At 44.5% G+C, this 23,975-nt stretch overlaps 1 protein-coding gene across 3 annotated transcripts in view; it reads right to left on the bottom strand.

Moving 5' to 3' along the window:
- Positions 1–23,975, bottom strand: part of LOC108704575 (lysine-specific demethylase 5A) — a 46,838-nt gene that overhangs the window by 7,713 nt on the left and 15,150 nt on the right. For 2 of the 3 annotated variants that reach the window (XM_018241154.2, XM_018241152.2), the window contains exons 7-22: positions 22,969–23,057; positions 22,453–22,611; positions 22,234–22,353; positions 21,009–21,167; positions 20,560–20,741; positions 19,965–20,127; positions 18,915–19,034; positions 17,527–17,721; positions 17,234–17,415; positions 16,503–16,627; positions 10,383–10,533; positions 9,990–10,107; positions 9,198–9,553; positions 8,384–8,522; positions 8,063–8,242; positions 7,626–7,778 (exon numbers count right to left, since the gene is read on the bottom strand). In XM_018241154.2, coding sequence (XP_018096643.1) covers positions 7,626–7,778; positions 8,063–8,242; positions 8,384–8,522; positions 9,198–9,553; positions 9,990–10,107; positions 10,383–10,533; positions 16,503–16,627; positions 17,234–17,415; positions 17,527–17,721; positions 18,915–19,034; positions 19,965–20,127; positions 20,560–20,741; positions 21,009–21,167; positions 22,234–22,353; positions 22,453–22,611; positions 22,969–23,057 — 2,591 coding nt within the window. The remainder of the gene's footprint in view (positions 1–7,625; positions 7,779–8,062; positions 8,243–8,383; positions 8,523–9,197; positions 9,554–9,989; positions 10,108–10,382; positions 10,534–16,502; positions 16,628–17,233; positions 17,416–17,526; positions 17,722–18,914; positions 19,035–19,964; positions 20,128–20,559; positions 20,742–21,008; positions 21,168–22,233; positions 22,354–22,452; positions 22,612–22,968; positions 23,058–23,975) is intronic. The other variant, XM_018241153.2, reaches the window with a different exon arrangement.

Genomic DNA, 23,975 nt, shown 5'->3' with positions numbered 1-23,975 from the left:
GGGGGAGCCCCGGCCTTACTTCCCAGCCATGTAGAACTAAAGCAGCTTTGTTTGTTTCCCTGTAGAGCAGTCGGCGACTGTGTAGAGATTTGTATTGGATTTTATTTTTGCCTTTACATCCCCTTTACTGTTTCCAACTCCAACTGCAGGGACAAAAATCATGGAGCCAGATTTAAACAGATAAACTGGGATTCTATTTGGAAGATTTTTTTGCTGCAGCCACTGGTTCTGAAGAGTTAGAGAAAGTTTGTATTAAACAATACAAAAACTATAAAATCCACAGTAGATCACATGACAACACAGGACCCAGTGCAGTCTGCATATTCTGATTTTCTCTGTCGTCTTAGGGGGACACAGGGACCGATGGGGTTAAGCTCCCTCCTCCAGGAGGCAGGACACTTGGTAACAATTAATTAAGGGGCGTGCCGTACTTGGCTTAACCCCGCACACAGTGCTCAACACTCAGTTTTTCAAGTGTCCTGCTACCAGGAGGTTGGATTTTCCCCTGTGGGGAAGGATTACTTCGGCTAGCTGAGGCTGGCACCCGGGGTGATACCAGGAACAGGGCTGCCTGTATCCTTTTGGTTAGCCCCCACCATGTAACATTCACCGGGGTCACTACCTAGCCTGAGGGCTATACCGACCATCCAGACAGTGCCTGGCTTCCATTGGGTTGGCAGAGGGTCTGGCCGTTGTGAACCTACCATTGGGTAAGTAGGCTGGCACCTGCCTGTAACCTTCCTGCTACGGTGGCACCAGCTGTAAACCCCCCCCCTCTATCCCCCCCCCCTCCTCTGCTCCTCAACCGCGCTCTGTGCTCCCCCCGTACCTTCAGTGTGGGAACCAGAAGGGAAAGAAGGCCTTGATCATTCTCTCCCTGCAGCAGAGTACAAACAGGTACTCACCCTGCTGGCTTCTATCCTGGTAATGCGCACTCTGCGCATTGCGAACCGAGAGGCCAGACGGTGGGGAGAGATGGCATGAGTGAAGCGCACACATTGGGAGGAGGGGCGGGGAGTCCGGCGCCTGTAGAGCTCTGTTCCGTTTGGCGCGCGGCGCCATTTTGGATTGCGCTCGCGCTGGAACGCATATGCGTTCCAGCGGCCATCTTGTCTCCGCGTATTAAGCAGAGAGGACTGGCAGGCTGCGGCGGGACGCACAGGGGAGAGTCTCACTCAGTCCCACGAAGCACACTACTGGTTGCAGTGTTCAGAGCTCAGGTGGTGGCACAAGAGGAGTAGCTGGAGACTATCTGCGCTCCATACTTAAAGTTGCAACAGCTGGAACTTGACTCAGCTCTCGCACACTACTCTCCACTCAGGTGATATCCAATGGCAGAAGGTAGGCCAGTGGGTTTATTCACTAGGGCAGGGGGGAGAGTACCCACAACAGCAATGGTGACTTACTTTGCTTGTAGAAAGTGTCAATCAAAAAATCCTGGGGGTCAGAGTGAGCCACTGTGCAGGTCTTGTTCAATGGGGCAGGGGGCTCCAATGGCTTCACCGAACAATCCTGTTCCAACAGAGACACAGACAGAAAATTCTGGGTCAGAAAGCCCTTCTATACAGCCGGGGCCCAGCCGAGTACAAGATCTACCAGGTCCTCCCTGGGCTATTCAACTGTCTCAGTCCTTAGCATCCTTACAAGGACTACCAGCCATTGCTGATACACTAGGAAAAGCCTTGGCTAAGTTTAGTCACAGACCAAGTGGCAAGCGCTCTCATGACTCTAAGGCCGAGTCATTAGCACATGTATCTTCCGACGAGTCGTCAGCAGAACAAAATTCCTCTCAATCAGAAGGCGAAATACCACCTTCAGGCGAGTCCTCGGGAGAAGAAGAGGAAAATCAAGACGGTGAGAGAGACCGTGATTCCCAACATGATGTGGATGGCATCATTAAAAAAGTGCTCGAAGTACTTAATATTTCACAAGCACAAAAGCAAGCTGAGACATCTAGGCTGTTCAAGAGATAACACAAGTCCGCAACAGTGTTTCCATCGCATGACCAGCTGACTGATATGATACAAGATGAATGGAATAATCCAGAAAGAAAATTCCAAGCTACACGGAAATTTTCAAAGTCCTACCCCTTTCCCAAGGAGCTTGTGGAAAAGTGGACCAATCCTCCAGTGGTGGATGCCCCAGTGTCCAGATTATCAAAATCTACCACACTACCGGTAACTGACGCAGCGGCTTTTAAAGATCCATCGGATAGACGGCTAGAAGGGTTTCTAAGAGCTATTTACACGTCTTCTGGATCGACCCTAAGACCCTGTCTCGCTTCAGCCTGGGTATCCAGAGCTATTCAAGCATGGGCAGAATCTTTAGTTGCAGACATTCAAGAAGGAGTGCCCAGAACTGACCTACTGTCCTCTGCGCAAACAATTGCGGAGGCGTCCGCTTATCTCTGTGACACTACTCTGGATATTTCACAGATTACAGCCCGAACTTCAGCTCTTTCCATAGCGGCACGGAGAACCTTATGGCTTAAAAACTGGTCTGCTGACCTAAGTTCCAAGAAATCCTTAACCTAACTGCCCTTTAAAGGTCAACGACTGTTTGGTGAAGAACTTGAGAAGATCATTTCACAGGCAACAGGGGGGAAAAGCACCTTTCTTCCTCAGGCAAAGAGCAGGCCTATGGGGACAACCAGGCGCGGAAAGTTTTTTCGTGGCCAAAGCGGACGTTATACACGCAAGTACAGTCCACCTCGACTTTCCCACTTTCGTAACAAGACCAACGATAAGGGTCGCACGCCGTGGAAGTCCAACAAAGCTTTCACGAAGCCCGCAGGAGATAAGTCTACCTCAGCCTGACGGGGCACCCCCTCCGGAATCGCTAGAACAAATAGGGGGCAAGTTACTACAATTCCGGGAGGTATGGATACATCATTCTTCAGATGCTTGGGTCAACGAGATAGTCACGGAAGGTTATCATCTCGACTTCACAAACCCACCCCCCCGAAAATTCCTCATGTCCAGGGTTCCATCGCATCCCGAAAAAGCACGAGCATTCCTACAATGCGTTTCCAATCTGCGACACATTGGAGTAATTGTACCAGTACCACAGCCGGAGAGATTCTCAGGTTTCTACTCCAATCTGTTCATAGTACCAAAGAAGGACGGGTCCTTCCGACCAATTTTAGATCTCAAACTGCTCAACAAGTTTATCAGGTCCATTCGTTTCAAGATGGAAACGCTTCGATCTGTGATACGAGGCATGGAGCACGAACAGCTCATGATGTCCTTGGACATCAAGGACGCATACCTTCATGTATCAATTTGGATCCCCCATCAGAAATACCTTCGATTTGCATTCGCGAATCAACACTTTCAATTTGTAGCACTTCCGTTCGGACTCTCGTCAGCGCCCCGGGTGTTCACCAAGCTCATGGCGGTAACGGCAGCAACGTTACGACTACAAGGCATTTCAGTGACTCCATATTTGGACGATCTTCTCCTGAAGGCCAGATCAGAAGAACAGGCCAAGGAGGATCTCTGCATGACGATCCAACTATTGCAGAGTTTCGGCTGGACCATCAACTGGTCAAAGTCCAGTCTGCAGCCCAGCCACCAGATGATATTCTTAGGCCTGGAATTCAACACAATGACACAGATGGTATGTCTTCCACTAGAAAAGCAGCACAAGATCAGAGATCAAGTACAGTCATTCCTCTCTCACCAGAGACCAACTGTCCACATGGCAATGAAGGTTCTGGGACTCATGGTGTCAACCATCGAGGCAGTTCCCTTTGCTCAGATTCACCTACGGGATTTACAAGCAAACATTTTGTCATCCTGGAAAGGAGGTCCTCTGTCACGAGTGATCGATCTCTCACATACGACAAGGGAGTCTCTTCTGTGGTGGTTGAGAATGGACAACCTGGCCATGGGCCAATCCTGGGCGAGTCCGGATTGGAGTGTAATTTCCACGGATGCGAGCCTCAAGGGCTGGGGGGCCACGTGGAACAACCTATCTGCACAAGGTCAATGGTCTCCCGAGGAGTCCAAACTTCACATCAACGTACTAGAATTGCGGGCAGTAAAACTAGCCTTATTCCATTGGTCGCAACGCCTACACCAAAAGCCAGTTCGCATCCAAAGCGACAATGTCACAACAGTGGCGTACGTAAATCGGCAGGGAGGAACACGCAGCAAGGTTGCACTAAAGGAAGCACAAACAATGCAAACAATATTGAGTTGGGCAGAAACCAATCAAGTACAATTGTCGGCCATTCACATCCCAGGAGTGTCCAACATCAAAGCAGACTTTCTCAGCCGAAATCACGTACATCCGGGCGAATGGGAACTTCATCCGGAGGCATTCATGGAGCTAGTGAATCTCTGGGGCTACCCACAGATCGACCTCATGGCATCCAGGGCCAATCGAAAGGTTCAAAAGTTCTTTGCTCGTTCCCGAGACACAGTAGCGGTGGGAGTGGACGCCATGATTCAGCCTTGGTCGTTCGACCTGGCGTACGTCTTTCCCCCCCTTCCGATGTTACCTCGAGTCCTCAAGAAGATCAGGAGATCAACCATCACAGTAATTGTGGTAGCTCCCTGTTGGCCTCGAAGAACATGGTTCTCCGATCTGCAAGAGATGTCCATAGACCAGCCAATCCAACTACGATGCAGGCCAGACCTGCTCAGCCAGGATCCAGTGACTCATCCAAATCCCGGACTGTTCGCCTTGACGGGATGGCTGTTGAAGCATCCATCTGGCGAAGAAAAGGGATAACAGAAGAAGTTATTTCAACAATGCTAAAAGCACGTAAACCCACTTCTTCCAAGTCTTATCACAGAGTGTGGCATTCCTATTACAGTTGGTGCGAAGAGCTCAACATGCCCCCTCTAGAATTCAGCATACCTAGAGTTTTGTCCTTTTTACAGCGTGGTCTACAGTTAGGCCTAAAACTAAAGTTCATTAAAGGTACAAGTGTCGGCATTGTCTATCCTTTTTCAACATCGACTTGCAACAGAGGACACAATTCGGACTTTTCTGCAAGGAGTGGCACATGTTATTCCTCCTTTTCAACCGCCTGTCGCGGGTTGGGATCTTAATCTCGTGCTCGAGGCCCTACTCGATCCTCCATTCGAACCAATGAGTTCCATTTCCGACACATGGCTCATTTACAAGACTGTGTTCCTAGTGGCAATCTCGTCAACCAGAAGGGTGTCTGAACTGAGTGCACTATCCTGTGATCCGTCCTTTTTAGTGTTCCACAAGGACAAGGCAGTTTTACGGACAGTTCCTTCATTTCTACCCAAAGTTGTGTCTTCCTTCCACATCAATCAGGAAATCATAGTTCCTTCATTATGTCCAGATCCCAATAATGACAAGGAACGACGTCTTCACAATCTAGACGTAGTCAGAGCACTCCGGTGGTACCTTGAACGATCAAAGCCCTTTCAGAAATCTCAGACTCTGTTTGTTATTCCCACCGGACCTCGCAAAGGTCTACCAGCATCAAAGACTACCATCGCCAGATGGATCAAACAAACCATCAGCCAAGCCTACCTGTCAAAAGGTAGAACACCACCACAAGGTGTCAAGGCTCATTCCACAAGAGCAATGGGAGCCTCATTGGCATGGCGCAATGCTGCCTCATTGGATCAGATCTGCAAAGCGGCTACCTGGTCCTCGGTTCATACATTTACTAAATTCTACAGACTCGACACTACTTCGTCGGCTGAGGCCTCCCTCGGTCGCAAAGTGTTGCAGTCTATTTTCCACTGATTCGGTTCAATTGGCTCGTACCACCCTGCTGTTTTGGGACCGCTTTGTTAAGTCCCCATCGGTCCCTGTGTCCCCCTAAGACGACAGAGAAAACAGGATTTTTTGATACTCACCATTAAATCTGTTTCTCTGTAGTAATAAGGGGGACACAGGGCTACCCGCCCTAGGACGAGCCTTTGACCAGATGGTCGTGTCCAGGATAATCCCTGGTCTTTCATTCTGTCATAAGTTATAGTTCAGTTATATGGTTAAAATTTGGAACAAACTGAGTGTTGAGCACTGTGTGCGGGGTTAAGCCAAGTACGGCACGCCCCTTAATTAATTGTTACCAAGTGTCCTGCCTCCTGGAGGAGGGAGCTTAACCCCATCGGTCCCTGTGTCCCCCTTATGACTACAGAGAAACAGATTTAACGGTGAGTATCAAAAAATCCTGTTATTAATCAGTCTTGCAGAATCGACTTCTGGCAGATATTATTTGACTTGTGCTGTTTTGATCATTTATGACAATCCCTATGCAGCCCAGACCACACTGAGCATGTGCACAGTCTTGGTCTTGCAAAGCATTTCTAGCCTTATTCTATTTTAGACTTTACTTCCTCTTTAAACGGATACTGTCATGGAAAAACATGTTTTTTCCAAAAACAATTTCTCAAAAGAGCAAACTGATTTTTTTATATTCAATTTTAAAATCGGACATGGGGCTTTTGTCAGTTTCCCAGCTGCCCCAGTCATGTGACTTGTGCCTGCACTTTAGGATGGAATTACTTTCTGGCAGGCTGTTATTTCACCTACTTAATGTAACAGAATCAGTTTCAGTGGGACTTGGCTTTTACTATTTGGTGCTGTTCTTAGATCTTCCAGAGCTGTTATCTTGTGTTAGGGAGCTGCTATCTCGTTACCTTCCCATTGTTCTGTTGTTAGGCTGCTGGGGGGGGGGGGTGATATCACTCCAACTTGCAGTACAGCAGTAAAGAGTGATTGAAGTTTATCAGAGCACAAGTCACATGACAGGAGGCAGCTGGGAAATTGACAATATGTCTAGCCCCATGTCAGATTTCAAAATTGAATATAACAAAATCTGTTTGCTCTTTTGAAAAAAGGATTTCACTGCAGAATTCTGCTGGAGCAGCACTATTAATTGATTTTTTTTGTTGTTGAAAAAAACACGTTTTCCTATGACAGTATCCCTTTAAGGAAGGGTATGGCGAAGGAGTCAAACTATAATGACTTCTATAAACAGTCAATAACATCTTTACAGAAGCTAGCAAAAAGCGTTGAAGCGGTTGTTCACCTTCCAAACACTTTTTTCAGTTCAGTTGTTTTCAGATGGTTCCCCAGAAATAAAGACTTTTTTTCAATTACTTTCCATTATTTATTTTTTACTGTTTTTCCAAAACCTAAGTTTAATGTTTAAATTCCGTTTCTGATGTTTCAGTCTGGCAGCTCAGTAATTCAGGCGCAATCTCTGAACTGTTACAATTTTGCAACATTTAGTTAATACATTTCTCAGCAGCATCTCTGGAGTATTAGCAACTATTGTATCAATTCTAACAGCTGCCTGTAATGAAGCCCAGAGATTCCGCTCAGTAGGGACAAAGATAAGAAATGTGTCAGCTAAATGTATCACTTTAGAACAGTTTACAGGGTCAGCGACCCCCCCCCCCAGAGCTGCTGTAGAAGGTGAAAAATTACACTTTACACTTCAATATTAGAAAAATTATGACACAAAGAAAATAGAAAGTAATTTGAAAAAGTCATTATTTCTGGTGATCTATCTGAAAACAACTAGTTGTTTGACGGTGAACAACCATCAAGGCTTAGTGGCCTGTTAATACAAAGCGTGCAACAACTGCAGTTCAGAAGACCACGTCCCAGAATGAATGCCTTACCACAGATGCAGCATCCCGGGGCTCTTCCATTGGTTCTTCAAGCTCACTCATGGAATCCAGATCCAAATCTTTCTCATCCATTAACTCTTTGACTTTCTTCCTCTTACTCCGACTGCTGCCGTACACACCAATATCAGTTCGTGGACTCATCACCTTATTTACAAAAAATTGAAAAAAGTATGCGATTATTTCATCATAATTGGGTTTCATCAAATACAGGATTGAGCACAAAGACTTTAACTGAATACAGAATGGCAATTCTATAGTAGCATTTTCTATGAAGCCATCTTTTACAAGACATAGAGGAACAATGCAAAACAAAAATGAAGGATATCAGTTAGTGAGGCAAATAAGAGTGATGGGGAGATGAAGGGAGAAAGAAAGCGAAAGAGACCATACTGCCTACATAACTGGGAGAAAACAGTCACAATTTTCACCTGTAGCAGTGTATAGCTGGAGTTTTTCTTTAAGAATGTTCTGGCTGTTCTGTCTCGCCAAGCCCTAGCTGCTGCAACCTGGGACTCCACCTGAGGGAGGGCATCAAGGCGCACAGGGATGGGGCGGCCTTTCACAAGCAGGTTCTCTAACTGCTCTATGTACGCATAGTAAGAGCCACTCTAAGAAAATTAAAAAGATAACAACAACCTATTGGTGAATGTGGAATATAAGTGGGACTACAACAGAAGTTAAGTCCAATTGTTGGAGAAGCCCAGGTATAAGATCAGTCTGAAGTATGAACCCCATGTTTCTATGTATACCTGAATGGCCTCCACTTTGGATGTCCAATCTTTAGCCCTTTGTAGGGCTTCCTTTAGAGCTAGCACATTGGGTAGAAAAGCGTGGATGTTCTTGGCTTCCATTATGATGCTCTCAATACCTCCCATGCTGTGCTGTAGTCTGTAAAAACATATGCAATAATGTTTAAAAGACAATAAAAAATCTTGCATTTTAGAATAAAATCACAAACATCCCCATGGTATTCCACAAATGAAGTCTGGGAAAGAGCTATAGGAGGGCTTCCATTCGCCTTCGACCTTGTAATGCGTGACCATCCCATTTCTTACCGGGATTCAGTTGTGATCTTAATCAATCACTTGACATGAATGTTGACTAATGCTATTAAACTTTTATCCAGTCTGATTCTTTCTAGATTCCCTTTCCAATCATGGCCCTAAAGGAACCACACTACAATGATTGGCTAACATATCATATCATTTTCAGACGTAGAAAATACACCAGTGAACTCTTTCATTGCTTATAAAAATCAATTTGATGTACCTGAGGAAAGGAAAGTTTGACTGTACGAATCTGAAAGTCTCAGCGGCTGAGGCATGATAGGAGGTGCTGCTCACCATGGCTAAAGGGCCAGGAGTTTAAAAACCCCACCTGGTTGCCATTGGTGGATTTTGAATGTATAATTAAAGATATCCGCCACTGGACTGAACACAAATGCAATGATTATCTTTCAACAAATGCAAAGAGAAATAAGTAATAATCTTAGTATGGTAAGAAAAATGCATGTGCTTACACCATTTAAATCTGGTAGACAACTGTTATCAGTATGTCCCTTACCTGGCTTGCAGACATGTTTTGGCTTTCTCTTCCATCCTCTCTGATACTGTAAGCAGTTCCTGCAAATCTGCCATTGCTTTCTCCACTGCGTGATGTGGGGCTAGACCTACTCCAGAGTCGATAAGTCTCTTCATCACATCCAAAGTAACCCTGTGAGGCTCTACCAAAGTCTGCCGAACCTCATCAAGCCAGCGGGCCTGCAGAAGCTCTTGCTTTAATCGTGGCAGCTCTGGAAGTTCCACATACAAGCTGGAGCCAAGGTCTATGAGTGCCTGAAGCTTGCTGGAGTCGGGGATATCATCACGCATGGCTTCGTGAGCACGTTCATGGAACTCCTCCACGTCATCAAGCAGATTCTAGGATTCATAAAAGAGGAAAAGAAACTGTCAATACTTGAAAATTTTAATTTATGCCATTTTGAAAAAACCATAATGAAGTAATCAACTGATGTTCAATGAAAGGCAACGCACCAGGGTATGGAATGGCTCCCCCAATGGTTGGAGGAATAAAGGCACACAACTTAAAGAACAGATGGCTGCATCTAAGGCATTTGTTTTATTAACTGCCCCATGCCTTCAAGGTCCGAATTTTTATATTATAGGCAATGTTATATAAGCAGACCACAGGCATCGTGGTCTTTCAAAGAAAGGTGCATCGTACTCCCTATGATCCTATATTCAAGGTATGCCACATTTCATTGTTGTGGAATGGAGGATATCTCTACATCAAACCTAGCCAGCAAGCACAATGCATAACTGGCCTTGCTTATTTTAGCTCCAAGGTTCCACCCACCTTAACCTGTCGGGCCTGAGAGATAACACAGGGCAGGCTGAACAGCTGATGCACAAAGGCTTTAAGCTCCTCCATGGTGAGTTTGGTGCGAGTCTTCCCATATTCTGGATTTAATCTGCTGCAAAACAATAAACACTTAGGAGACTACGACAAAACCTGCCATGTCCCAAACAAACATATCTCGAAGTGTAAACAGAAGGGGCATTAAAACAGCATGACAATATTTCAGGAATGTTTAGCATTTCTTATTTCCATCGTGAGGAATCCAAAGGCCAATGATACATGCTGACACCACCTGTTACTACGCAAAGTGTCAGTTTCATCCAGTACAGTATAAGAATTCTTTGCAAACAAAGAAAACACAGGGTGTACCATATATAAAACAATTCATACTTGTGCTTTTGTTTTTTGGCGAGTAGCAACTGGGCAACAGATGCACAGGTTTCTGCCTCCTTAACAGCATTACGGAGTTTGCGGTACAGATCGTTCTCTGGAAACTTCCTATCGTCTGCATCCTCCAGCATGACTTTCAGCTCGATTACATCTAAAGATTATAAAAAATAAAATAAAACAGGTGAGTGGGAGACTCCTATACTATAGGCGGGTAGGCAATGGCTGATCAGGGACCCGAGATCAGCACTGGGGAAACTCATGGGGAAGAGGGGTGACACAATGAGGTTAGGACACACACCAGCACAGATTTACATTCTTGCATTGAAACCAACTAAAGGTCAATTCTCCTGTAAAGAAGAAGCAAATAGAAATAGGTGACTGAAAGTGGCTTGGGAGATAAATACATGAGAGAAAACAGGATTTTTGATACTTTTTAAATCCGTTTCTCTGTAGTCGATAGGGGGACACACGGAACAGCTGGGGTTAAGCTCCACCCTCCTGAGGCAGGACACTTGAATAATTAAAGGGGCGTGACTTATTGTCTGACTTAACCTGGTGGTACGCCAACCGATTCAGTTTGCATCAAAGAACCTGCTGAACAATATAATAAAAACTATCAGAAGTGGTAACTCAGGAAGTATCCCCTCATGGACCAACGTGGTCAACATCTCACCGCGGGGCGGGAAGCCCTGTGTCCCCCTATTGACTACAGAGAAACGGATTTAACGGTGAGTATCAAAAATCCTGTTTACTCTGTCGTCTCAGGGGGACACAGGGAACAGCTGGGGATTTAACAAAGCAGCCCCACGAACAGCAGGGTGGGAGCGAGAGAGATTGTGACACATAATTGTACCACAGATTGTAACACCTTGCGGCCAAGGGGACCTCTGAGGGAGAAGGTATCTAGACTGTAATTTTGGAGAATGTGCGAACAGACGACCAGGTGGTCGCTCCGCAGATCTGATCCAGGGATGCTGATTCGCGTCATGCCCAGGTGGAATGTGTTCTCCCCTCCTCTGGTGGTGATTCCCTTGGAGATGTAGGTCTGACGGATGATTTCCATCCACCAACACGCAGAGAAGTCTTAGATGCTGCCATGCCTCTTGGAGGCCCCTTTGGAATTACACACAGCCCTTGGGAACATCAAAGTGATGGTACCACATTTTCCTGATTCATGTGAGAAGAAAACCCTACCTTAGGATAGGAACGATGGGAGTGTGTGTTAAACTGCTTTAACCTTGTGGAAAACTAAGTAAGCTGGCTCACATAGGCACCAAGCTCTGAGACTCTTCTGGCCGATGAAACCACCACTAGTAACACCACCTTCCCAATGAGCCACTTGTCCGTAATGGTCCCCGGTGGTTAGAAAGGAGGGTCCTTTAAGGCTTGCCAGACTAGGTTGAGATCCCATCCTGGCCGACAGTGCTGATACTTGTACCTTCAATGAGCTCAGCTTGAGACCCAACTAAAAACCTCATTGTAGAGAGGATAAGATTCTTTAAATATTGCACTCGAGGAAGGGTATCTGTGCCTCCTGGCACCAGTTCCAGTAGCTACGTCATACTTTATGAAAAGCGTTAGATGAGGCGGGTTTGCGAAAGAAACATCGAGGCATGGCCTATTCGGCTATGTTTCGTTTTCACCAGATGTCTGCCTCAATAGCCATCTTGTCAAGCGAATGGGCCCAGATTGTGATGGACTATGAGCCCCTGACACAGGAGATCGTTCCTGGATGTTAGATGTACTGGTTGTGCAGCTGACCTTTCTTGAAGATCGGAGAACCATGCTCTTCTGGGCCAAGACAGAGCTATTACATTCACAGTGTAGTGAGATCATTTGATCCTCTTGAGGGCCTGAGGCAACATGGGTAAAGGAGGGAAATGTAGGCAAGCTGGTAGTGCCAATTGAGAGTCATGGGATCCACCCCCTACTGCTAACGGATTCCGCAAGCGAAGATTTCTTCACCTTGCAAATGGTTCTAGAGGCCATCAGGTTGATCTGGGATCGCCCCTAATGACTGACCAGTTGTGAGAATACCTCCGGGAGAAGCTCCCATTCTCCTGGATCCAGTTGGTTCCGGCTGAGGAAGTCCGCTTTCGTGTTGTCCATTCCTGGGACATGAATGGCAAATAGTATTACCAAGTTGAGCTTCCGTTACAGCTGCTTTGCTGCGGGTTCCTATACACTACTGTGGTGGAATTGTCACTCTGTACTCTTACTGATTTTGTATGTATTGGTGCGTCCAGTGATAGAGAACCAATCGTACTGTTAGAAGGGAAATTTTGCTTCGGAAGAGAACCATAGACCCTTTATGGATAGGTTGTCCACCCAGCCCTGTAGGCTGGCTAGAGTGAGAGAGAGAAAGAGAGAGAGAGAGAGAGAGAGAGAGAGAGAGAGAGAGAGAGAGAGAGAGAATCTCCCTTCCCTTCGGAAGGGATGTTGGCTTGTCGAGGGAGCAGGTGTATCCGTGCGAACGGCACCAACCCCATGGAGGAAACCATCAATCCCAATACCTTCATGGCCAGGTGAGCGGTATGATGCTGGAAGTAAGAGTTTGTTAACCCGATCTCCTATTCTCATCCATTAATCTAGTGGTAGGGTAACCGCTAGACCCAGAAATGTCATCTTGCGGCTTAGGAGTAGACTGGGCTGACCCGGTTGATGGTCCAGCCGAAGTCTTGGAGCAGTAGATCTGCAATTCTCCCTTGTCCTGGACTTCAGCAGGAGATCTTCCAGGTAGGGTGTCACTGAGATTCCTAGAAGCCTTAAGGAGGCTGCAGTCACTGCATCAGTTTGGTGAAGACCCTGGGGGAGGGTGACAGCTGGAAAGGAACAACTGATAGTGATGGTTCTTGAAGGCAATACTCATTAAGCGATGATGTCCTTGACATTATTAGTAGTTCCGTTTCCATTGCTCGAATCACAGAACGTAAGGTCTCCATTTTGAATCGTATGGAAAGTATGTATTTGTAGAGGCATTTCAGGTCGAGGACTGGTCTGAATGATCCATCTCTCTTGGAAGCAGGAAGAGATTGGAGTAGAATCCAGAGAATTTCTCATACGGGGCACTTTGGCCCATGTCTGTATGGCCCTGAGCCATAGTGGTCTGTGAGCTGTATCGAGGGTGCTCCTGCTATGGACTATGCTGAAGGCATCAGTTCCGATCTGGAAACGCGCTCCATTAAGTCTTTGACCATGGATTCAGATCACGCTCCTAGATACTGGATCATCAACCATTGTGGGCATTGACCACTTGTCCACTAAGTCTCTGGGAAAAGGATAGGATTTGGAATTTTATAGTAGCCAGAATCTTCATTCTGGCGAATTCCAGTACTCCTGTATGCTGCAGAGACGTTGCTTGTGTGAATGGAACCTGGTGTCTCTCGAATAGACTCGCAGTTTGTGCTTGTTGGTCCATGACTTTAAGTACCTTAGTGTTCCCTTATGATATTGTCAATATCAAGTTGCCCCTCGCGGACTTTGGCGTCCTCATTTTCTTCATTTTCCCCAGAGGACATATCGAATGGCGGAAGTTCGCCTTCCGATTGTGATGAATCCGCTCTTGCCGAGAGCCGATTAAGGGGGTATGTTGATATTATCCGGGTATTTAGATATTATACCCTTTCAACCTTCTGGTCTTTTGCGTTTCCCGCTGGTTCTGACCAGCTTGGCTACAGCTTTGCATCACTGAATTATTCAGTGATGGAGGGTAAGCTCTGCAGTGAAGCAAGTAATTGTGAAGGCTAGATTGCCCAGAGGGGGGGCAGGTGTGTCTGAGGAAGTGCCGAGACACTCTTGTGTAACTTGTATTTCTGAATGGTGTTCCCCGACTGGCCTGCCATAGGAGTGGGAAGACCCTCTGGAGAAGCTACAGCTCCTTGCCCCCTGACACAGGGTCTGCAGATCGGTTCGCCCTGACCCCCTGGCATCAATCATTTTGTGCACATGAAATTATTTGCGCTGTTGCCACTACTGTTGTCCCTCCGCCCTAGGGAATAAGTCCCTGACTTACCTTCTGCCAAGGCAGTGCCTATGATACCTGCTGAACAGGTAGCGAGGGCGGGTAGCCAAGTGCTCAGGAAGGACTCTAAGCCTATGTGCCTAGCTGCTGCCTCTCAAGACAACCTCCTGTCTTGAAGTTATGATGGCAGATGCGTCCCTGGGGACCTGTAAAGGTATAAGGAACGCAGTGAAAAGACTCACTCGGTTTGCCAGCATTACTCCGAGCAGCGTTTCACCTCAGGCGCGAATTAAGTAAAATGGCGCCTGGAACGCAACCGCTGGAAACTCAGGCGCGAGTGTCAAAATGGTGCAGCTCCACACTTCCTGTGATAATCCCACTGGCCTACCTTCAGCCATTTGATATCACATGGGAGGCAAGTGGTGTGCATTAGCTGAGAAACACTGCAGCTAGTTTCACTGTAGAATTGAGGCAGCTACTCCGGTTGCTCTTCCATACACTTCCTAATGGAAGTCCCCCTGTTTATGTCTGCTCCGCCGCAGCATGTCAGCCCTCTCTACCTATTCCGGGGACAATATGGCTGCTGGAACACATATGCATTCCACTGCGATCGTGATCCAAAATGGCGCCGCTCACCAAAACGGTGTCGTACTCTGAGGCGCCAAGCTCCCTGCTCTTTCTCCAAGTGCATGCACTCTGCAGACTAGCCTCCCGGGTCTTCTATTACACAGTGTGCGCGTTACTCTGGGGCCACAGTGAGAGAGGTTAGGCGGGTGAAAACTCTTGGGAAGGCAGGGGAAACATTGCGGCAGGATTCCTCCCCTGGTTCCCTCTCTGTGAGAGAGGTACCGGAGTAAGTGACAGAGGCGGCGGAAGAAGGGGAGGGAGGGGGAAAGACTGCCGATAGCCGGTGCCACAGTAGCATAGTGGTTACTGATGGGTACCAACTTACTTACTTACTTAAGGGTAGGTTCACAACGGCCAGACCTTCTGCCGACTGAATGGAAGACAGGCACTGTCTGGATGGTCGGTATAGCCCTCCGGCTAGATAATGACCCCGGTGAATGTTCCATGGTGGGGGCTAACCGTAAGGAAGCAGGTAGCCCTGCTCCTGGTGTCACCCCGGGTGCCAGCCTCAGCTGGCCAAAGAAGCATTTCCCCCTAAGGGAAGTCCATCCTCCTGGAAGCAGGACACTTGAAAAACTGAATAGGTTGGTGTACCACCGGGTTAAGCCAGACCCAGAGATCCTCTGCATGATATAGACAAACAAGTCTATCCAAGCTACAGGAACATGTGAGCGCAGACAGAAAGCATGTGGTTCTACAAGAACATTGCCTTTCATCATCTGGCACAAACTGAAAAGCCTCCTCCTCGACCTGTACAATTCCCTGCAAACCAACAAACAATGCACTTATAACAACAACAAAAAGAAAATAATAATAATAGTCTGAATGTATGACTAGAAGCAAACATAATTTCTATAGATAACTATCCCTCACCAACTGCACAATTGATTCCCTCAGTTTGGTCTCTTCCTCTATCATTATGGTCATCTCTTTACATACTGCGGCTGCCAGTGTTTGAGAACACTTGATAAAGGAGGTTGTACCTCCGAAACGTTGTGTTTGAGATCCAAATAAAACACTTGTTTTAGCACAATTGCAACAGTGTGTGCCATTCTACTTCTTCACTATATGGAATAAGGGAACCAAGTCAAGCAGCAAGGTTTCTGGATAGAGCACCACCACCATACAGCCATAGTCTTTTAAACTATTGTATGCCACTTGAAAAACTGAATAGGTTGGCGTAGCACCGGGTTAAGCCAGACCCTAGGTCACGCCCCTTTAATTAATTATTCAAGTGCCCCTTTAAATAATTATTCAAGTGTCCTACCTCCGGAGGGTGGAGCTTAACCCCAGCTGTTCCCTGTGTCCCGCTGAGACGACAGAGAAATATATATTTGAGCAATAAGAATGTGCAGTCCAATCCAGATGCTTTTGAACTACAGCTCTTATCTGAGGTCTATTGAGAGGGTAAGAAGGCTGAAGCTCAACAACATCTGAAGGACCTACAATTGCCTTTCACTGCTGCCTGTCCAAACATGCAATTCCATGCAAAACATGGCTCGGTCTGTAACAAGTTCAGTGGTAAGTCTCACCTTTTTTGTGGTTGAGAGAGGCAGACAGAGATTCCTTAACCCGATTCACCCAAGACTCATAAGATTGTGCCCGTGATTTCACACCATAAAGCAATAAAGGCAGGTCCTCCAGCGAATAACGGTACCTATAATTTGATGTGCCCAGGGATATGAAATCATAAATTAAATGGAAACGTATAGCTCATTTCTGACAACCTGACAAGATGAGAGGGGTCAAATCAAAAACCCACTGGCTGGAAACTAGTCTTTCCTAGTTTAGGGGGGGGGGTGTGACAGATAAAGATCCCAATGTGCAGCAATCTACTATTAAAGTGATCCTTTGGCTAATGCCAGGCAGTGCATTTCTGGGTCGATGTCCGCTTTGTGTGTGTGACAGTTGAATGCATTTGTCTGACCTTAGCCTAGCTTTTAACCTTTTTACATAACCCCTGCCCCACAGTCTGTTACATGAATGGTGGGTATGGATCACAGAGAGGTCAGATAAAATGGTTGCACACAGCTCAGCAGCTTTTAGTTTAAAAAATAAAAAAAATAAAAAAAATCTACAAGCCTCTTCAGACTCACAGCTGTGTAACGTTGGACTGAGCCAAGTATTCCAGCTGCAGTAGTGATTTTAAGGAGATGCGTATAAAACCCAAATATACTAGATATACTCACCTATGTTATGTAAAACCATTACTGTCAAATGTAAAGGCAGATTCTATATTTTATGCTGTGTCATGTATACATACCTGAGACACTTATTTTGCGTGGGACAGGAGCAGAGATCCTCTGCATGATATAGACAAACAAGTCTATCCAAGCTGCAGGAACACGTGAGCGCAGACAGAAAGCATGTGGTTCTACAAGAAGAACATTGCCTTTCATCATCTGGCACCAACTCAAAAGCCTCCTCCTCGACCTGTACAATTCCCTGCAAACCAGCAAACAATGCACTTATAACAACAACAAAAAGAAAATAATAATAATAGTCTGAATGTATGACTAGAAGCAAACATAATTTCTATAGATAACTATCCCTCACCAACTGCACAATTGATTCCCTCAGTTTGGTCTCTTCCTCTATCATTATGGTCATCTCTTTACATACTGCGGCTGCCAGGCCCACATCCAGGCACTCTGGATCAGAGGCCATCTTAAAGATCAGCTCTTCATGAGAGAAGACACAATGGCGCCTCAGCCTACGGTAGTGGCTTACGCATTGACGGCCCATTGGAAGCTGAAAGACAAAAGACAATGGTAGTTACGCAAAGATATTTATTCTTTTTTCAACAATTTAATTTTATGGAGTAAAATAACATCATTAGCACACAGGTCAGTATACAGTATTTGTGAAGTAGTTGTACTATAGAATTAGAATAGTTTAGTTCAGCAGCAGCTTCTTCAGTTGAACTGAAGAAGCTGCTCGGATGAGTAGTGAAACGTCTTCATTGATTACTCAGCAAGTCCAGTTGTTTTTAGATTTACCTATACTAGATATACCATGACCTGGATGAATGAAAATCTTCATAGTCATAGAATAGTTTAGGAATACTGGAGTCTATTTGGGAATAAGCCTATTGGGTAATGTATTAAACCTCAATCCAGGGTTCCCATATTTTCTTAAATTTTTCAGGGCATCCTCTCCTGAGATAGATTAGTTTATATAAAGGAATCATAGTGTTATCCCATTTTTGCCACATGGCAAGTGCAGGTGGTTCCTGCGCTTTCCATTTCATAGCTTTACACTTTTTAGCTGAAAAAGGATGGCTAACAAAGTTCTTGTTGCTCTAGTAGGAGCCAGGTCCTCCACCTGATTGAGCAACATAATCATTGGGTATAGTTGCATAGGAACATTTATAGTCTCAGATATACAATCAGTGATAGAACTTCATAATTGATTTATCTTGTGACAAGACCAGACCACATGCATAAAATTTGTTGGGGTGTGGTGGCAATTGAGGCGTTCCTCCGAATACTGAGGTGAGGATTTTATGCAGTCTGAAGGGGTGAGGTATGTTCTATGTAAAAATTTGAATTGGAGTAATTTGTCTCTGGCCCTGACTAGATATTAGTTATGGGAGTCCAGAATGTCGGACCAGTTATCTGCGCTTGGGGGAAAAGATATCTTGGGACCACTGGCAAAAGGGTGGATCTTTTATTCTTACTAACAGCACGTTATATTTGATCATAAATATATACAGCACAAATGGCACGACTAAAAATTGTTAAAAGTATAAATTTGGGCCAGAATGAGCTGATAACTTAAAACTCTTGAGCTTGATCATGGGAACTAACGTGTGGGGTTTAAAATGTATACACATACACTTATCTGAATTGGCCATAAGTAGTAGTATAGGGAAAGAGTTACTCTTCATACCCACTAGTTCTTCCTGTCATACAACCTTACAGTGGAAGGGACATAAGTCATACCCAGTCTGCAGTGCAGAAATTTACAGCCTCTGCAAAGTTATAGCCCTGATTGAATCCAGAATGATATGCGCGAGGAAAGGTGATCACAAACTCTCCGGCACACTGATTAGTCCTGTATACCTACAGACAATAAGAAAAATCACGTAAGATGCAAAAACATAGCAAACCATAAAAAGAAGATATACGGGCCCTTTACTTTTCCTTTAAAAAGGAAAAGTCAGGAAAAGGATTTATTTAAATCTTGTGTAAAATTCAGTGAAACAATGTTACTATTTCAGTTTTCAGACTTTGGGCCATATTTGATTCAGTGAAAATCGGTTCTCACGTAAAAACCCATGCACGAGATTCAATTTGAGAAGGAAAAAAAACTTTTCTTCAAATTCAGTTCCAGTTATTCCCCATAGACTTCAACTGAGTTTTCACGTGATAAACCGTGACATACATTTTTGAATATGGTCCGTGATATTTTAAATGATAAACCTTTTTTCTCATTGAATTGAATCTGGCCATCTGTTGAATAGTTGTAAGAACCTCTATGGATGCACCGAATCCACTATTTTGGAATCGGCCGAACCTCTGAATCTTCGTGAAAGATTCGGTCGAATACCGATCCAAATCCGGGTGGGAAGAAGAAAACATTTTTACTTCCTTGTTTTGTGACGAAAAGTCACGAGCTTTCCCTCCCCATCCCTAAGATTCAGGCAGAATGATTCGGCCGAATCTGAATCCTGCTGAAAAAGGCCGAATCCTGGCCGGATCCCGAACCGAATCCTGGATTCGGTGCATCCTTACCTCTAACAGAAAATAATATTCAGTGTGATTCTTTTAGTCACTGTAGCTTAAGTGGGAGGCAGAATAAAGGAAAATGTTTTGCCTAAAAGTAATTTCCAAATCTTCAGTTTCTGCACATATAAAAACATCATAAGACTGACAGCTCTTTCTGCAATGATATGACCGTCATTTCCGAAATCTATACGTTAAACAAATCCCTTATTTTTTTCAACATATTTTCCATATAAAATAAGTTCTATAAGCAGGGATATTACATACTGGGACTCCATGTTCCATCAGGACGTTAGGATTCATGATGGTTACTAGTTGATGCAAGAGATCTGGTTGTGACTCAAAAAGCTCTGGTGCTAGAGTCCTCATTACATCCTCCAGCTGTTCAGCAGCATGTGATGGGACACCATACCATGTCTTTGGCTCCCCCCTGACACAGAGGAAACAGAAATACATATTCACTATAGCCCAGTTTTCCAACAGGAACAAAATGCAATCATTGTAAAAGGCTTGAGGCAAATATGGGGCCCACGGCTCGATGTTAACTTGATAGAGCTCCCCGAGTAGCAATGTTTATATCCGATGATTTGTTTGCTGTGGTAACGGGATAGGACGACACTTACATTATTGCATGTATGTAAACTGTTGTATAAACCTGCTCCTCTGTGTATCCGCTTTGGCGAATACTCCTAGAAGGGCCACTGGAGACAACACATGTTAATATTTACTTACAAATATGAGTCATGTTTGCTTTATTTTTCTCCGTTTCTTCATTTTGTCACAAATTTCCCCATCCCCTACCCCTTAAAACAAAAATAAAGACTTTAAAAAAAAAAAAGAGGCTTGAGACAGGCACACTTACCAGTGCAGGTAGTTGATGGAGTAACTCCAGTGGTCTTCAATGTGCCAACAGAAGGAGGAGAAACACATGCCCACATAGAGCCAGGGAACTTTCATACCAGAGATATCAGCATTGATGTGGGTGAGCACAGACTGCTCAAGCACAGGCATGTTATTGAGGTTCCATCCACAATGAGCGTAATCCTAAAGATCAACATTAATGAGTCTCTTTTGTTTAAACAGAGCAATCAGTATATCTACATACAGTAGAGCATATCAGTCCCACCACTTAGATGAAGACAAGTTGCTTACACTCAGTGGCCTAACTAACGGTTGGGGAGGAAGGTTTTTTTTTTAGCTATAGAGGAAGCAGACCCCACAGTCCGGGCCCCCCTGCGGGGTCTGCTTCCTCTATAGTTACACCACTGCTTACACCTTTGAACTACAATGAAGCATTTTTGTACAGCTCACCTCTTCATCTGCAGTTAACTTTTTCCATCCATCCATTACTGGGAAGCCACTCCCAAAATCCCGAGAGGAGATGTCGGCTCCATACTCCACGATCACATCTTCTTCAATGGAACTGACTAATCGCCAAAACTCTTTTTCCACCAGCTCAGTAGGAACCATCTGTGGCACAATTATTTCACTGTCAGTGGTTCAATAAATCATTTTTATTAAAGCGGTTGTTCACCTTCAAATGAACTTTTAGTATGATGTAGAGAGTGATATTCTGAGACAATTTGCAATTGGTTTTCATTTTATATGATTTGTAGTTTTAAGCAGCTCTCCAGTTTGCATGTTCAGCAATCTGGTTGCTACGGTGCAAATTATCTTAGCAACAATGCACTGATTTGAATAAGAGACTGGTATAAGCATAGGAGATGGCTTGAATAGAAAGACAAGTAATAGAAAGTAGCAATAACATTAAATGTGTAGCCTTACGGAGCATTTGTTTTTAGATGGGGCCAGTGACCCCCATTTGAAAGCTGAAAAGAGTCAGAAGAAAAAGACAAATAATTAAAAAAACACTAATAAATAAAGACAACCATTTGTAAAGTTGCTTAGAATGGGTCATTCTATAACATATTAAAAGTTAACAGAAATGTGAACAACCCCTTTAACAGAATCCTGCAATGCAAAGTTCATCCGACACAATACTAATTCAGTAGGATGAACACTTGTTATAGGCATTAAGAAAAAAACATCAGGATGGAGACAACAGTTTACAGTTGGCTTTAGTTTTTAATATACCATGGACAGGTTTCAGTGCCCCTTTGAGCTGGAAATTATTCATGGTGATTGCATACAAATTATGAACAAATATTTGTTAACAGTTTTCAATCAGTCCAAACCCTGAACTGCACTGAACTCCGACACATACATATTAAATCAGCAAATCAGCATCCCAAATAATGAATAATCACAAGAAAAGCACTGAACGGGCATGTAAGGCTTTCATTTGCATTCTAAACAAAAAGGAAAGGACATCTGATCTTTGGAAGCCTCGATATGAACCAGATTAAATGACCAACTTTAGGCAGCCTTCCATGACATCAAGAGACCTCATATGCCCAAGAACTGCAGCACATTTTCCAGTGTCAGGAATACAAAGTTAAGGAAGAGTTAGACAGTAAATAGTGCTGGTTAGAGGTCTAATATTGAATATGCTGGCATGGGTTGGGCAAATACTCACATGTACAGGCATGTTGAAGTAATCAGATTTGAAACTGTCAGCCATTTCTCCAAAGCTTTGTAAAGTGTACTCCCTCACTGCCTGCTCAAATCCAAATGCTTCACGGGGTTTGCTACATTCCTTAAAATAAAAAAAGTTAATGTAAGTTATCTCAATCCTAGACTCAAGACTGGAGAGGATAGGTAAAGCTCCGAACAGGCCTTTCTTCAAGACACTCACCTCAGCCACACATTTGGGACACCTCCAGTCACCCTTGGGTACCTCTGAAAGAGGTGGGATCAAGCAAAAGGTATGGTAGCTGTCATCACATCCATCACACAGCAGCAATTTGTCTTCACAGTCACCACGGGCACAGAACAGACAGATGTACAAGTCAACCTATTACCGCAAGAAAGACAGATTCTCAAGTTATGGTGTTTTTACTTTCTAAACAGAAAATGTTTAAGTGTAAATAATGAGATACATCATCGTCTATACAGAACATTGTTTCTCCAAATATTACCAGTTATACATAAGTGGGACCTGCCATAGGCAAACAGTTCCCAATGATATGTATAAATACAAGCAACGAATAAGGAAAACTTCTGTGAACACAAAGTTATACATATTTACTTTACTAAGGGAAACAACATGCAGTTTATTTTATATCCTCAAACATTACTGTACATCAAAGGGGAAATAATAAAATGTATTTTCACTCGAATAGCCTCCATCTGTTACTGATCACTGACTTACAAAACTAACTGACAGGGCCCCCTTCCGATGTGTTCTCTGCATTCCAAATGCCTCCAGCTTTGAACTTTTCCGTTTCTTGCAAGCTTCATCTAAAGAATCAAAAAAGACATCCTGCATTAAAAAAGGGGAATTTTTAAACGTACATCGCAGTTCTTCTCTGGGCTCTATTGTGGCACAGGGTATTACAAGAAAAGCTTTAAAGGAGAAAAGAAAGCTCTAAGGGCCCTTACTCACGGGCGTTTGAAGCTGCGCTCCCCTGCATTCTGGTTTTATGCATTCAGCCGCAGTGGAGTGCAGGAGTAGACGCAATGAATTCTTTTCAATGCGGCTGTACTGCGCCGAACGCAGGAAAAATGCAACATGCTGCGTGTCAGTACAGCCGCACTGAAAAAAAATCCATACAAAGATTACTTAAGCTTCTTAAGCTTACTTGAAAAGTAAACAAAATGTCAAGCATCTTTGCAATACACATCAATTAAAAAAATATGCAGACTTTTCATGATTTATAATGGTTTGGAATAGTTCCCCAAACCCATGCTCTCCTGCTGATCTGCCTGACTACTTTGCTGAGCTCGCTGACTACTGTTACTTTGTATCAGCAGCCATCTGTCCTTAGCCTGCATCCTCCAAACCCCACAATTCCGTGATTTCAATAAGGAACGGAACATCACAGTACAATGCATTGTGGGTTATGTAGTTCCTGCATGCTGTCTATAGGCTGTGGAGAAGTTGTTACAATCTGTAACATCAGTGTTTAGTCCCTCCTTCCCTGCCAGGATTTTAAATGATGCAGAAAGAGAAGAACTGTTATACAGCTGGATTTCAGCATAGAAAATGGCATTTATTCATACTTTTTCAAGAAACAGGTAACTGAGATGGGTATATTAGGGGTTTCTGTGTTATGTGTGCCTCTTTATCAGATTTTGGTTTGGAAGCTGGAGTTCCCCTTTAACGAGTTACACATGGCACCATGTTCCCACTAGGGATGCACCAAATCCACTATTTTG

The sequence above is a fragment of the Xenopus laevis genome, chromosome 3L (assembly GCF_017654675.1).
Source record: "Xenopus laevis strain J_2021 chromosome 3L, Xenopus_laevis_v10.1, whole genome shotgun sequence".
Taxonomy (NCBI): Eukaryota; Metazoa; Chordata; class Amphibia; order Anura; family Pipidae; genus Xenopus; species Xenopus laevis.
The sequence above is the reverse complement of the archived record's forward strand: the minus strand, read 5'-3'. Positions and strand labels throughout refer to the sequence as shown.